The following is a 16,947-nucleotide window of genomic DNA, read 5'->3' as shown; positions in this document are numbered from 1 at the left end:
TTATTTAGAATTATTCATTAATATTTTTATCATTGGATATACTTGTGGAGTTTAATGCCTTTATTGGATGATTACTTTTGCTACATTGCTTTGTAGTAAAATAACGTTTGCATGTCAGAAAGGACGTCAGGATATCTGTGCTTTTCTTTGCCAGTACCACTAATTCACTTGTTTGCTAACACAGGCACTGTCTTGATTACATTAAAATGGTCGTGTGTGTGTGTGTCTGCAGTGATGACCCATGGCACGGCTGTCAGCCCTTTGTACCGTTTCACACTCAGTGATGGGACACCTCTAAGCGCACAGACGCGCTGCAAGTTCTGCTGCCCTCCCAAGCCCGATGTACAGCCCTTCATCATGGGCATTCACACTATCGACAGGTACTGCTGCTCCCCTCACACACCTGCACTGCTTGCTTACTGTAGTATTATTGCCATGGTGCTCAGTAGGAAATGCCTGCTTAGTTTCCCACTTGCTGTTTTAAGTAAAATCTTTTTTACATAGTTGGCAAAAATGTTTTTGGCTCTTTTGTAAGGAAATATACAGCTGCAACAAAAATATTGAACTCCCTTACTTTAAAAGGTATTATGATGTGTATAGAACTGAATGAAAATATCTCAGTGAAAAGTCTCAGTGAACAGAGAAAGATTATTTATTTATATATCCAAGCAATTTTAAGAACATAAATTAACATCATTCTGATTTGAAATTAAAAACATCTAGTTTTCTTGACAAATGTCTGTACACTGGTATTTAACCTCCAGCCTCAGTACTTGGTGGAACATCATTTTGCCTTGATAACCTGTAATTAGTGATTGTAATTAAGTGCCATAAAGCTTCTGACATCTCTGTTGTGGAATTTTCACCCATCCTCGAACTCAAACTCAAACGTAGCTTTATTGGCAAAATATGGGCATTCGTATTGCCAAAGCTTGGTAACATATTTAGGAAATATAATTAAATAATAAAGTATGTGTGTGTAGAGTGCTGCTAGTGTGCAGCTCTCTCTATGCTTCCCCAGTAGGTGGGGCAGTTTGTCGGGGTCTGGGAGGGAGTTAAAGTTGGTGCAAGAATTAGGACAGAATGTGGTGGTACTTGGATTCCATTTCTCATGCAAAATCCTCCAGCTCACTGCGGTTTGATGGCTTTCATGCTCCAACTGCTTTTTTTTATTCCACCAAAGAGGAGGCCAAGGCTTAACCAAGCTTTAGTTGACTTAAAAGTGTGCTTAAAATTAGTATCTGGCTTAAAAATCCATCATCATCAAAGTTCAGTTTCAGTTTTCTTGGTATTTCTGTGGATCCATGATTTCTGTCAACCAATGGCTGGTTTTTGCAGCCCAAAAGCAACCCCACATCATTATTGACCCACCTCTATGCTTTACTTTGGGGATATTATTCTTCTGGTCATAAGCCTTGTCTTTGTTGCACCATACAAACTGTAGATCCACACGGCCAACAGATCCTGTTTTGAATCGTCTTTATAGAAGTCTCTGTGGTTGTTAAGTGTTCTTATAGTTGCCACTGCCACATTTGCCCCAGACTTCATCAATTAATCAATTATATATCTTTTGCAGTAACACAGACTTTTCCCCTTCACTGTCTGTATGAGATTGCTAAGGTCTCTGGATAAAATTTTGGGCCTCCTACCTCGGCCAGGCAGGTTTGCTGCTGCGCCATAATTTTGGAACCTCCGGACAATACTCCCAATGTTGTTTCTAGAAACGTTCAAGGTCTTGGTAATCTTCTTATACTCGTGATTTTCTTTTTTAGCTTTTGTGACAGCTTTTACAGCACACATTTAACACTTGAATCTCTTGGGGATGATTATTACACATCACAGCTGAAGCAAATTAAAGCTCTTTATTGATTCTCATTGGTTTAATCATGCTGTAACCATATACACTGATCAGCCATAACATTACACCCACCTCCTTTGTTTCTACACACACTGTCCATTTGATCAGCTCCACTTGCCATATAGAAGCACTTTGTAGTTCTACACTTACTGACTGTAGTCCATCTGTTTCTCTGTATACTTTGTTAGCCTCTTTTCATGCTGTTCTTCAATGGTCAGGACCACCACAGAGCAGGTATTATTTAGGTGGTGGATCATTCTCAGCACTGCAGTGACAATGACATGGTGGTGCTGTGTTAGTGTGTCAGCCACTGATTGTGCAGGTTCTCCTACTTAGAAAGATGAGAGAGGTCTGTAATTTTCATCATAGGTACACCAACTATGAGAGACAAAATTAGAAAAAAAAATCCAGGAAATCACATTGTAGGATTTTTAAAGAATTTATTTGTAAATTATGGTGGAAAATAAGTATTTGGTCAATAACAAAAGTTCAACTCAATACTTTGTAACATAACCTTTGTTGGCAATGACAGAGGTCAAACGTTTCCTGTAAGTCTTCACCAGGTTTGCACACACTGTAGCTAGTATTTTGGCCCATTCCTCCATGCAGATCTCCTCTAGAGCAGTGATGTTTTGGGGCTGTTGCTGGGCAACACGGACTCCACAAATTTTCTATGGGGTTGAGGTCTGGAGACTGGCTAGGCCACTCCAGGACCTTGAAATGCTTTTTACGGAGCCACTCCTTCGTTGCCCGAGCGGTGTGTTTGGGATCATTGTCATGCTGGAAGACCCAGCCACGTTCCATCTTCAATGCTCTCACTGATGGAAGGAGGTTTTGGCTTAAAATCTCACGATACATGGCCCCGTTCATTCTTCCCTTAACACGGATCAGTCGTCCTGTCCCCTTTGCAGAAAAACAGCCGCAAAGCATGATGTTTCCACCCCCATGCTTCACAGTAGGTATGGTGTGCAACTCAGCATTCTTCTTCCTCCAACCACGACGAGTTGAGTTTTTACCTAAAAGTTCCATTTTGGTTTCATCTGACCACATGATATTCTCCCAATCCTCTTCTGGATCATCCATATGCTCTCTGGCAAACTTCAGACGGGCCTGGACATGTACTGGCTTAAGCAGGTGGACACGCCTGGCACTGCAGGATTTGAGTCCCTCTCGGCGTAGTGTGTTACTGATGGTCCCTTTGTTACTTTGGTCCCAGCTCTCTGTAGGTCATTCATCAGGTCCCTCCGTGTAGTTCTGGGATTTTTGCTCACCGTTCTCATGATCATTTTGACCCCACGGGATTGGGGGAGATTATCAGTGGTCTTGTATGTCTTCCATTTTCTTACAATTGCTCCCACAGTTGATTTATTCACACCAACCTGCTTGCCTATTGTAGATTCACTCTTCCCAGCCTGGTGCAGGTCTACAATTTTCTTCCTGGTGTCCTTCGACAGCTCTTTGGTCTTGGCCATGGTTGACTGTTTGAGGCTGTGGACAGGTGTCTTTTATACAGATAACGATGTCAAACAGGTACCATTAATACAGGTAACGAGTGGAGGACAGAAGAGCTTCTTAAAGAAGAAGTTACAGGTCTGTGAGAGCCAGAAATCTTGCTTGTTTGTTATTGACCAAATACTTATTTTCCACCATAATTTACAAATAAATTCTTTAAAAATCCTACAATGTGATTTCCTGGATTTTTTTTTCTAATTTTGTCTCTCATAGTTGGTGTACCTATGATGAAAATTACAGACCTCTCTCATCTTTCTAAGTAGGAGAACCTGCACAATCAGTGACTGACTAAATACTTTTTGGCCCCACTGTATTTGGTTGGTGGACTATTCTCAGTCCAGCAGTGACAGTGAGGTGTTTAAAAACTCCATCAGCATTGCTGTGTCTTATTCACTCATACCAGCACAACACACACTAACACACCACCACCAGCAGCATGTCATTGGCACTGCAGTGCTGAGAATGATCCACCACCCAAATAATATCTACTCTGTAGTGGTCCTGTGGGGGTCCTGACCATTGAAGAACAGGGTGAAAGCAGGCTAAAAAAAGTATGTAAAGAAATAGATGGACTACAGTCAGTAATTGTAGAGCTACAAAGTGCTTCTATATGGTAAGTGGAGCTGATGAAATGGACAGTGAGTGTAGAAACAAGGAGGTGGGTGTAATGTTATTATATATGTAATAACTTTGTCATACAGCAATATCTAGTGGTTGAATTATTGTGACATGGTAGTTTTTATTCATTTTCTTTGTTAATTTGCTGCATCATTTAACTGATAAAAACTTCATTTAAAGCAAAATTTAGCTTTGCAGACAAGTCTACAGAGTTACGAGTCCTAATTTTCATTGAGGGGATTGAATATTTCTGATTGCAACTGTAAGCAGCTACAAATTGTGATGTGATTGTGATATCTTTGAGTTAGTTTCATTAATGAAAAAATGAAGAAGAAAAAAACTCTTAAACACAAATAAATAAGCATTTAAATGCAGTTATTTATAAATAATATACCCTTGGTTTTTGGGGTCTGTAAACGTAACAAATTTAAACCATGTGAACATCAATTTTATACAAATAATTTGTGTAAATAAATGTGAAATAAAAACTGTAGTGCTAAATTGTAAAAGTGCAACATGGATGGTTTCAGTTATATAGCTGTTAATTAATAACAGAGCTAATGTATTACCAAAACATGACAGAAACTTTCTGTAATCAAAGGTCATTACACAGTAAACATCAAACTGATACAATTAGAAGTGCTCTTTTAGTGTTTAGTTCTTTAGAAACTTTGTTCTAGCAGGTATTGCAGATTTGTTAATAAGTCCACTTACCGTTAGCATAAAAAAAGAACAGACATCTGTTATGCTGAGATATATAGTTTGCCATCTTTATATAGGGAAATTAATAAGGAATCCATATCTTTAATTAAACACTGGTACAATCATTTCTAAAATATAGTGGATTACTACTCGAACGCCAAGCCTTTAAAATATTAGTCTTTACTTTTATTGATTCTAGGTCTTGTGTTTGATGACTAATTATTTGTTAGAGGTTTTCCTCAGTCTTGGCATAATGATCTAATTCTAAATAATGCTGACTGAACAGACAGATGTTTCCTACAGGTGGAAACAAGAAAGGAATACAGGAAAAAGTTCTGTGTTTGGGACTAGTGCATATTTCTATGCAATTAAGCAAAGCAACAGTAGAGATGGTAATTCATTATAGCTGTGGTAATTATCAGGGTGATATATCAGGGTAAACTACATCAGCAGGATGCTGAATTCTCTTGAGAGCACATCCTGAAAATGCTGTAGTGCTTCAGACTGCCAAAAAGACGTGCTGCCTTCAGACGACTTAGCAGTAGTTGGGAGCTCCTGTTAAGAATGTAAAACTTCACACTAGTTGGGTGGGATCAAGGTTGGACTACATTCTCACCACAAACGAACTGGTCCAGAGTCTGTGTGGGACCGGACCGAGACCACCTCCTTCTAAGTGTCTCATTGCAGTTGTTTTTGCCCGCACCCAAGTGTGATTACTGTGTTCACACCATGGCCGAAAAATGAATCTGAGTCTGATTAAACTGGACTAAAAATGCAGGTGTGAAAACACCCTGGTTCGATACAGCTGGCCTGAAAATGTTGGGGAATGTTGATAATACATGCTGTCCACTAGGGGTCAGTGCAGGGTTGTCTTCCATCTGAGAAGTTTATAAAAAGAGGAATAACGTTGGCGTTTTCTAGCAATGCTGGCCGGCACGGTGGCTCAGTGGTTAGCACTGTCGCCTCACAGCAAGAAGGTCCTGGGTTCGATTCCCAGGTGGAGTTCTGTGTGAAGTTTGCATGTTCTCCCTGTGTCTGCATAGGTTTCCTCCAGGAACTCCGGTTTCCTCCCACAGTCCAAAGACATGCAAGTGAGCTGAATTGGAGATAATAAATTGTCCATGACTGTGTTTGACATTAAACGTGTGAACTGAAGAATTATGTACAGTATAACCAGTAATTACCTGTCCTGTCATGAATGTAACCAAAATGTGTAAAACATGACGTTAAAATCCTAATAAATCAGCTAGATAAGCTAGGTAGATAAGCTCATTCGTGTAATTGAATTATTTATAATAAATAATTTGGGAAGCTTTAAATGCATTAATAAAACTTGGCTAAGCCAATGTAATACTTATTTTAGTGTAAGTTAAGTGATTTTAATCCAGACATTCTATTTCTATTTTTAAATTTTTCACCTGCACGGGGCGAGTTCATATGCGGATCAGCTTTGTGCGTGGAGAGCTAGACCCTGATCAGCAAATCATCCCCCGACTCTTTGCAGGTGCCATAGATCAGCCAGCAGAGGTCGTAATTGCATCAGTTATGAGGAGTCCCTATCCGGCTCCCACCCTGTATGAACAACAGCCAATCATTGGTCAAGTACGCGCCCAGCCCAGCCGGATGGCAGAGCTGAGTTTCGAAGTTTGAAATGTCAGCTCTGGTGTGCTAGCGTGTTTTACTGCTGGTAGAAACAGGTTCCTTAATCATAAAATCTGCTTTAAATGTTGTTTGTTGTAAAGTGACTAAAATAATGCTTTTGATGTTGTGAAATATTGTTATACAGTATATTCATGTATTTTTTCAATTTTTATTATAAAATGATTTGAGAGATATGTGCTGCATAAACAAATCAATAAAAACAATAATCATTTAGTATTCAAAGCTATTGACCTGTATCTGTGTGTTTGTGTGTCACAGGGAACACAACACTGCTAGCTCTCAGGAAAACACTACCCCTAGCCTCATGTCCCCCTCGGCCACCCCTACCCGCTCCCCTGCCCTGCAACCCCCTAGTGAACTAAGCCTGCTTCACAGCAATGCTAACGGATCCACACCTACACCTGGTACAGCCATGCCCAGCCGGGTTGCCCCGCCGCACCAAGGCAGTAGCTCGTCTCCACTGGGCAGCCCGCCCTCAGCAACCCCTACCTCATTCATGTCTCCTCGTCCTCCACGTGCCAGCCCAGGCCTGGCAAACAGCCCACGCATCCCAGGCTACCCTTTCTCACCCTCAACACCTAGCATCCACTCTCCTGCCGGCACCCTGACCCGGCAGCAGTCGGGTGGTGATGGTACTTCTTTCTCTCTACCTTCCCCTCTGCCCAGGCAGACTCCCACACCTAGCAGCTCACCCGCTCGCCCTCCTCCAGCCAAGCCACCTGAGCCTGGCCCCAATGAGGAGCCCAAGAGCACCAACCCCAAACTTAACCAACTTCTAGATGGCACCACAGACCATGTACCCTCTCCTCCCTCCCAGACTCGCTTTGCAACTACTGGCCAGTGCCCAGCATCCCATAGCACACTAACCGAACGTCACAAGATCCTGCACCGGCTGCTCCAGGACAACAGCCCCGCTGACAGTGAGCCAGAGATCAAGAAGGAGCAACCAGCAAACAGCCCAAGTACCAGCCCAGGCCTACCTGGCATGGGAAACAGCAAGCAACAGCTACAACAGCAGCCAGATCACCAGCTGCTGCGCTTCCTGCTTGATACAGATGAAAAGGACTTGGAGGACCTGCCGCCGCCTGTAGCATTTGGCCTTCACACAGTGCGTGCCAAAATCGAGAAGAAATTGACTGGAGACTGTGGCCAGTGTACTTCTGCTCCTGCAGCACTGCCTGATCCTGCAGTCACCTGCTCACCCATATCTGCAGAAAAAATAAACCCGGTACAGACGTTCAGACTTGTTTGGTTTGCGTGGCTGTGTGTTGAATTGATTTTAAGATGGAGCAATCAGGCAGTAAAGGGAATAACAACATAGCATTGCGCCCTTAGTATTTAATGGCAATCTATGATGCCTAAAAGTGTCTTTTTTTACATTTTCGTCAACTCTCCTTTTTTAACCAGGTTTGGGACTGGCACTGAGAGTGCACTGAAAAGTGCACCTCCCAACGGTTAGGCTGGATTTTACAAATGCTAGGATATTCACAACAAAATTACAATGAACCCAGTTACTTGCTTTTGTAAATGTGGATCCACCCCACCAAAAAAGGGTAGTGTGCATGTTTTAAGTTGACAGTTCAGAAATGCAGAAGCAAGGCAGGAAGAGGTCGTCTCCCTCTGTGTGTACTTGGGGGCACTAACCTGTTTCAGATTATAACCAGTATATTATCTTGCCCGCTTTGAATGCATTGTTTGATTCAACACATCTTAAATCAGAAGCATAGTAATAAACATCAGTACAATGCAATCTGTTAGTAAACGTTATACAATAGACCCTTGACTTATGAATTTAATTGGTTCCGAAGGGCTGTTCTTAAGTCAAAATTTTCATTAGTTAAACCTATTTTTCCCATAAGAAATAATGTAAACAGAATTAATCCATGCCAGGCCTCCCAAACCACCCCCTTACCTACCCTCTCTAATGTCTTAAATGCTCTTTTTTGTTATAAATACAAGTATATTTTCCCTTAAATCTTAAATTATAGAATAGACATTACTGTAATAAACTATAATAAACAACAATACACAGTAGTACTGTACTGTACATAAAAACACACACATCACATTTCAGTACAGTACGTGTGCTGTACCATACACCATAATAAATTTCCTTCTTTTTTATAAAATGTATCTACCACAAACAACAATAACTCTTATATTTCTCTATTATTTCCTTCCTTATTTCAATTGTGTTTTATTTTTTTGTAGGTGTAACTGCATGAAAGAATAACTTCCTTCTTCTCTCTTACTCAATGTCCCCTCACTGTGCAAAACGCTTATCATGTGAATGCTTGCTGCCTAAAAAAAGATTTGCAGTAAGGATGCAAATTTTGCAAAATTGCTTTTAATCTAAAACCGACCATCATTACTTGACGGTTAACCAATAACATCAAAATATGAAACACATTAACAAGTTTCATAAGTCTTTATGCTTTACTAAATGAGCATAATGTAGTAAACGGTACAGTAAAATGCAATGAACAAACACTGCAGTTCAGCATTCAAAATGTACATTACAAGCATAAACTAAACATGCTAATCAACATTAATAAAGATGCTGGGACACGATTAAAAAAATACCCATGATTTTTTGTTAAAATGAATAAATCGATAAAAATCCACGCTTACATGCAGATCCACATGTGCAGAATTTAATAGGCATTTAGACTCCATTTGTGACTTTATTTAACAAGCATCTTAAATAGTTCCGTCATTTAGGATGTAAATAATACGAATGCTTTAAAAAATGTTATGACGTCTTTGTCGGTTGCTGGTTAATCATTAACATCCCTAACTCTCAGCCATGCTTTCAAAGTAACTACATTTTGCTGGAAAATGTGAGCCTGGCACCCTGGAAGACAGCTGAGTTTGGGAGCTGGAAGAAATTATTCTGCAAACTGACCACTGCAAATTGCCCTAAATCGTATGTCATTAGCGGTTCCTCCAGACCCCCACCCCCAATGCCTGCGCAGGCACTCGGCCCAGTCCCGGCTGCAGTGACTGACATCTGCAGCAAGGTCAGCGGCCCTGCTGAGATTCAAACTTACAAGTTTGAATGCTACACGGTGGTGTTACAGCTAGCACATTAGACTGCTGCACCAACCGAGAGCCTCTTGTATATTTTCTATCATTCTGCTCTTTTTCTTTTTGTAGGCAAGCAAAAACTGTTTCATCAAAATCATTTCTGCATTTTAGTATAGTAGATGCATATACAGTTAATAAAGCGCAAACTATAGATGAGACATGTTAGTGTGTAGGCACATTGTGACTAAGAGCTGGACCACAGAACTGTTATTTATCAGGCTGACCTTCTTTGTAACCCATCAACCATTATTACACTTGAACTCCACTCCACTTGTACTCAGTCACTGCAGTGCACTTTGATGCTGGCTAACCTTTGCTCTCTCCCTTTGTGTTTTCTGTGTGTGTGTGTGTGTGTGTGTGTGTGTGTGTGTGTGTGTGTGTAGCAGTTTTCGAGTGCTGATCTAGATACGCTGAACCAACTGCTGCCCACTCCAAGGGGCCCTGTGGGTGGAAAGTCAGCGGATGAGTCAGGGCTGCCTCAGCTAGCAGACGACATCCCCATTGGAGTGAGCATGAAACACGAGCCATCAGGAACGCCCAGCCAAGGTAGGAATGCCCAATACATCCCCAAAAACAGCCCCAGAAGTTTGGAATTTTGTCTTTGTGTTCCATCACAATTCTGCTGAACTTGAACGACTAAACATCTCTGTGCATTTGGTTTGCCTTGATACATTCAGTCTGTTCATGGTAATCGTGATTTCAGTACGTCTTTGATGAATGCAGGAAGTTACACAAATATTCACTGTTACCGTCAGATTTTTAGCAGTTAACTTTAAACATCTTAATCAGTATAAAAATTTTTTTTAACCTTTTAAACAAAAGTTCAAGAGTCGTCTTCTTGCATTAATAGATGTGAGTGGGATTTTAGTGTTGGTTATAATTTGCACAATATTTTTAGTCACAGTAGATAAAGTTTAAAATCCACCCATAAAAATCTTCCTGAAGTTCTCCTGTATGGAACTACTAAACAACACTTAAATGATTAAAAGCTACAGAGCCAGAGCAAACAACCTGGAGAGTGGACACTTCGTGAAGTGAACGTCTCCAGATAATTTAACAGCATAGACTTACAGTATACAGTGCCTTGCAAAAGTATTCAGCCCCCTTGAACTTTTCAACCTTTTGCCACATTTCAGGCTTCAAACATAACGATATGAAATTGTAATTTTTTGTGAAGAATCAACAACAAGTGGGACACAATCGTGAAGTGGAACGAAATTTATTGGATATTTTAAACTTTTTTTAGAAATAAAAAACTGAAAAGTGGGGCGTGCAATATTATTCAGCCCCCTTGCGTTAATACTTTGTAGCGCCACCTTTTGCTGCGATTACAGCTGCAAGTCGCTTGGGGTATGTCTCTATCAGTTTTGCACATCGAGAGACAGAAATTTTTGCCCATTCTTCCTTGCAAAACAGCTCGAGCTCAGTGAGGTTGGATGGAGAGCGTTTGTGAACAGCAGTTTTCAGCTCTTTCCACAGATTCTCGATGGGATTCAGGTCTGGACTTTGACTTGGCCATTCTAACACCTGGATACGTTTATTTGTGAACCATTCCATTGTAGATTTTGCTTTATGTTTTGGATCATTGTCTTGTTGGAAGATAAATCTCCGTCCCAGTCTCAGGTCTTTTGCAGACTGCAACAGGTTTTCTTCCAGAATGGTCCTGTATTTGGCTCCATCCATCTTCCCATCAATTTTAACCATCTTCCCTGTCCCTGCTGAAGAAAAGCAGGCCCAAACCATGATGCTGCCACCACCATGTTTGACAGTGGGGATGGTGTGTTCAGGGTGATGAGCTGTGTTGCTTTTACGCCAAACATAACGTTTTGCATTGTGGCCAAAAAGTTCGATTTTGGTTTCATCTGACCAGAGCACCTTCTTCCACATGTTTGGTGTGTCTCCCAGGTGACTTTTTATAGATATCTTTGAGAAATGGCTTTCTTCTTGCCACTCTTCCATAAAGGCCAGATTTGTGCAGTGTACGACTGATTGTTGTCCTATGGACAGAGTCTCCCACCTCAGCTGTAGATCTCTGCAGTTCATTCAGAGTGATCATGGGCCTCTTGGCTGCATCTCTGATCAGTCTTCTCCTTGTTTGAGCTGAAAGTTTAGAGGGACGGCCGGGTCTTGGTAGATTTGCAGTGGTCTGATACTCCTTCCATTTCAATATGATCGCTTGCACAGTGCTCCTTGAGATGTTTAAAGCTTGGGAAATCTTTCTGTATCCAAATCCGGCTTTAAACTTCTCCACAACAGTATCTCGGACCTGCCTGGTGTGTTCCTTGGTCTTCATGATGCTCTCTGCGCTTTAAACAGAACTCTGAGACTGTCACAGAGCAGGTGCATTTATACGGAGACTTGATTACACACAGGTGGATTCTATTTATCACCATCAGTCATTTAGGTCAACATTGGATCATTCAGAGATCCTCACTGAACTTCTGGAGTGAGTTTGCTGCACTGAAAGTAAAGGGGCTGAATAATATTGCACGCCCCACTTTTTAGTTTTTTATTTCTAAAAAAAGTTTAAAATATCCAATAAATTTCGTTCTACTTCACGATTGTGTCCCACTTGTTGTTGATTTTTCACAAAAAATTACAATTTCATATCGTTATGTTTGAAGCCTGAAATGTGGCAAAAGGTTGAAAAGTTCAAGGGGGCTGAATACTTTTGCAAGGCACTGTATGTGCTGTTACCTACACAAACACACATGCTTAATGGCTGCAGCATCCTCAGAAATGAGTGTCAGGTATAGATCAGTGCCATACAATTATGGCAGTATATATCAAGATTAGCAACCAATTATCAGCAACAACTTGAAATAACTGACTTAAATGATGAATTGTTAAACTATAACAATCTAGCACTCAACTATAACATCTTTTTTAAAAGAAAAATATTTGACAGAGCTTGTGGGAACATTAAAATGCAAGAATTTCAATGCTGCTATACAAACAGCAGTTCTATGTTCCCATATCACTTTCTTAGTAGGTTTACTTCTAATAGTATATACACTATTGGTGATTGGTGACTAGTTATATAAAACCACTACTAGAAACATGCTGGGACAAAGCTTGAATTTTATTTAACAATATCAGGTTGATTTTTTTTTTGGATAGAAGGAATGGATACCACTGTTATTATTCTTAAAAGCAGCATGAGCACACAATTATAACCCCAGCCTAGAGAAGAAACTGGCAGCCAGGAACAACAATTATGCAGAGAACAAATTAGGAATTAATTGCATTGCAATAGAAAAAGTGCCTGGATTTAAATTTGCACACACATATTTTAAGTCATAATAATAATGGGGGAGCTGCTGAGCTAGTGATGGGATAGGACGTGTTTGACTTGAGCTCCCGCAGAGGTTTTGTTTTTATACGTTTATTAGCGCTTTTTCCTACACAAAGTCTTATATATTCCAGACCTTAGTGCAGCTGAAACTCTCTCTCGGTGTATGAGCGATTCAATGGCAGCGAATCTGCGTAAATATAAATACACCGGACCTCCAAGTACTAGGCCTAGTGCAGCCTCGGCTTTGGACCCCTCCGGCTCTCCGGCTCGTCTGTCCACGCCTTCTTCAAACGCCCCGCAAATGGATGCTACTGCTTTAAAATCAGAGATTCTTCTCTCATTGAAAGCTGACATTTCCGCAGTAATTAAAGCGGAAATGAAGAATGCACTCGCGGAAGATTTCAGCTGCCTGAAAACTGAGTTAGAAGCAGATAAAACAGAAATCATGAACAACACGGCGGCGATTCATTCTGATTTCGACCAGATGAGGGCCACCATAAAAGAGGTGGAGGGTGGACTATCTTCATGGTCAAATGAGGTCGCAACTCTACAGGTAACGGTGGCTAACTTAAATTCAGAGCTGGCGGGGCTTAGAGAGAAGTGTGTGGACATGGAGGGAAGGATGAGAAGGCGTAATATCAGGATTTTGGGGGTCCCTGAGACCACTGGCTCGAGCTCAGCTGCATCCATGGCTGGATTACTGACCGGGCCAGTGGGGCCAGCGCCCAGGGGCCCTTGAGGTCAGGGGGCCCCGGGGGGGCCCTGGCCCAAAACATTTTGCGATGCCTATCAACATTTATGATACAATATATTTCTATTTCCGAGGGCCCTCCATTTTAAGGATCCTCTGACTATTAGGGACTTTGACCCCAGGGCCTCTTGGGGGCCCTAGCCATGCTTTTGGGGCCCCTAGCCATGCTTTTGGGGGCCCTAGCCATGCTTTTGGGCCCTAGCCATGCTTTTGGGCCCCTTATGAAAATGGATGAGGCGTTGTGGCACTGCTCTGACTTCGACTTCTGGCTATTAGGGGTCCTAGGAAAGAGGGGGGCATATTTTTAGAGGGCCCTGGTTATGAGAGCCCCTACCAGGGGGCCCTAGAGAAGAGCAGGGCATACCATTAGAGGGTCCTTGATCACGAGGGCCCCTGCTATGGGGCCCTTGACTTCCATAGAAGTCGTTTACCATGGCTCCTTGACTTTCTAGGGACCTACAAATTGCCAGGCAAGCTACCATATTTCATAACAGACGTTTTGTTGCAAATATGCGATTCAGGCCCTTACTTAATGTTTCTGAATTTGTATTGTTTCAAAATTATTATGTTCAATTTCTCTTAAGCGCAGAGACACAAATTAATTTAGCAATTTTGCAATTATTTAAATTTAAGACAAGCAATTTCAAGCAGTTTGAATGCATACACACACTTAACTGAGCTGTTTGATGTTCTTTTCATGCCTGACAATATGTCCAACAGTGAGCTCACTTTAAAGGCTAACTCACTCGCTGCAGCATATCCTTCAGATCTGAACATGAGCCTGGCAGATGAATTGATACAATACAAATCGTTCATAACAGAAAAAGAAAAATGTCCTAGTAAAATGCTCAAAACCATGATATATTTGAATTTACAGTCAACCTTTCCAAATGTCTACATAGCACTTAGACTTTTTTTGACTGTGAAGGGGAGCGTTCATTCTCCAAACTGGCTTGTATTAAGAATGAACTCAGGATTAGGATGCGCCAAAACCGCCTGAACTCACTGTCACTTCTGGCCATTGAATCAGATTTGGTCAGACAGCTTAATTTTGATGAATTAGTGGATGACTTTGCAAGAAAGAAGAGTAGAAAGAAACTTATATAAAATAGATTATTGTGTTAGGGTTATTTATTGACAGGTTGTTTAATGTATTAATTTATTTATGGGTTTTTTTGGGGGGGGGGCGCGCGGGGTGGGGGGTGGTTTGCCTTGGGCAACTCTTTGCCCAGGGGCCCAGACTATCCTTAATCCGTCCTTGGCTGCATCGGTCTCAAAGTTGTTAAGAGAGGTGCTGCAGCTAGATAAAGACGTGCTGGTGGATCTCTCGCACAGAAGCTTGGCTCCAAGAAGACCAGACGGGAAACCTCGCGCTATCATAGCTATCCTGCACTACTATCAGGACTGTGTGGAAGTGCTATCGCGCGCGCGGACTCGCGCTCCGCTCCGGATGAATGGAGACACGATCGCTGTTTTCCCAGATTACACTGCGAGCGTCGCGAAGGCTAGGGCTGCATTCACGGAGGTTCGGAGAATGCTGCGCAATCGCCAGGGGATCCGGTATGGATTATTGTTCCCAGCTCGTCTCCGCATCACTCACAATGGAGAAGAAAAAGAATTTACAGAGGCGGATAAAGCTTTAAGTTACGTCAAGAAACATATTCTAACTCCTGCAACCGGTGCTGATGGATGAGCTTATAAACTTTGTGTTTACATGCCGCTTTGGCGCAGCTTAGTCTGCAGTAGACTCTGTTACAGTAATGACTGTGTCGTCTGCTTCTGGATGAGGTGAGGTGTTGCATAACTCAGGGATGGAACAATGATGTTTTGTATCAGTCTGGAGGAAACCCTGACAGAACGATTTTGGTTAAAATATATACATATGACTAATTATAAGTTACCTTACAACTCCAGGCTATGGGCCCACCTCTACTCGGGGATTAAAGAATCCCTTAATATTATTTAGAATATTCTGGTTATTACTATTGTTCCCATTTCATTCATCAAGTTTGTATAGCAATACGTTTAATATTGTTCATCTAAAAGTGAATTTACTTAGGAGGTATCCATTGTGCTCTTAAGGGCATTTTCTTTTGGCATGAGGACTGTTTCTTGTTTCTCTATATCCTGAGATATTCAGTCATTCAGCTGAGTCTATGATATGTTATATGACTGTATTATATCCGTACAATGCGCTTTTTGAGTTTTTATTTATTTTTTCTTAAGGATTGCTCTGCGGGGGCTCGAACGTCTTAGTTGGCTCTAGGAAGTCTCCAACGTAAGCACATACAGTCCCTGACAGAAGTCTTGTCGCTTATCCAAGTTGTAGGAACAACAAATAATAACTTGACTTGTAGTTGATCAATTGAAATCAGAACTGGCTTATATGAAAGGCAAAGCCCTCTAGATTATGCTTATTATTCCAAAAGAAAGTTTTGTATCATTCATTGAGTTTTATCATTTAATTAGGACAGAAAGGTCAGATTTTGCTTGGACATAAGTCTTGTTGTATACAAAAATAATGTTGAAATTATACATATACTTTATTTTGAATACACAAACATGCTACAATAACATACAAACATAAAGTCATGGTGCCTTGGAAAAAATAATTATTATCGTGTATGACTTCCATGGGCTTGGAGGACTGCATCCATACGTCTTGGCAATGACTCAAATAACTTATTGATGAAGTCATCTGGAATGGCAAAGAAAGCAGTCTTGCAGGACTCCCAGAGTTCATCAAGATTTTTTGGTTTCATCTTCCAAGCCTCCTCCTTCATCTTACCCCAGACATGCTCAATAATGTTCATGTCTGGTGACTGGGCTGGCCAATCCTGGAGCACCTTGATCTTCTTTGCTTTCAGGAACTTTGATGTGGATGCTGAAGTATGAGAATTAGCGCCATCCTGCTGCAGAATTTGCCCTCTCTTGTGGTTTGGAATGTAATGGGCAGCAAGAATGTCTTGATACTTCAGGCTGTTGATGTTGCCAACCACTCTGCAGAGCTCTCGGACACCCCCATACTGGATGTAACCAAACCATGATTTTTCCTCCACCAAACTTGACTGTTTTCTCGGTGAATCTTGGGTCCATGCGGGTTCTAACAGGTCTTCTGCAGTATTTGCGGCGATTGGGATGCAGTTCAATGGATGATTCATCAGAAAAATCAACCTTCTGCCACTTTTCCACTGTCCATCCTTTCTGCAAGCTGTGGGCCTTGGCAAATGCGACATGATTTTTTTTGTTGTCTTCTGTTTAATGCTGGTTTCTGAGCACTAATTCGGCCATGAAGACCACTGCGTGAAAGAATTCAACAAACTGTTCTTGTAGATACAGCGTTTTCTGGTGACCAGTTCTCATGTAGCTCCGCTGCAGTTGAAAAAGGGCTGGCCCTAGACTGTCGAAGCAACAAACGGTCCTCTCGAACAGTTGTCTTAAGGGGTCTGCCTGACCTGGGCT

General features: G+C 41.5%; 1 protein-coding gene across 5 annotated transcripts in view; it reads left to right on the top strand.

The window, feature by feature from the left end:
* LOC134320568 (costars family protein ABRACL) overlaps nt 1-16,947 on the top strand; it is a 170,723-nt gene that overhangs the window by 102,570 nt on the left and 51,206 nt on the right. For 4 of the 5 annotated variants that reach the window (XM_063002022.1, XM_063002021.1, XM_063002018.1 and 1 more), the window contains exons 10-12: nt 233-380; nt 6,611-7,580; nt 9,823-9,985. In XM_063002022.1, the coding sequence (XP_062858092.1) occupies nt 233-380; nt 6,611-7,580; nt 9,823-9,985 (1,281 nt within the window). The remainder of the gene's footprint in view (nt 1-232; nt 381-6,610; nt 7,581-9,822; nt 9,986-16,947) is intronic. The other variant, XM_063002020.1, reaches the window with a different exon arrangement.

This window comes from Trichomycterus rosablanca, chromosome 9, assembly GCF_030014385.1.
Source record: "Trichomycterus rosablanca isolate fTriRos1 chromosome 9, fTriRos1.hap1, whole genome shotgun sequence".
NCBI lineage: Eukaryota > Metazoa > Chordata > Actinopteri > Siluriformes > Trichomycteridae > Trichomycterus > Trichomycterus rosablanca.
The sequence above is the reverse complement of the archived record's forward strand: the minus strand, read 5'-3'. Positions and strand labels throughout refer to the sequence as shown.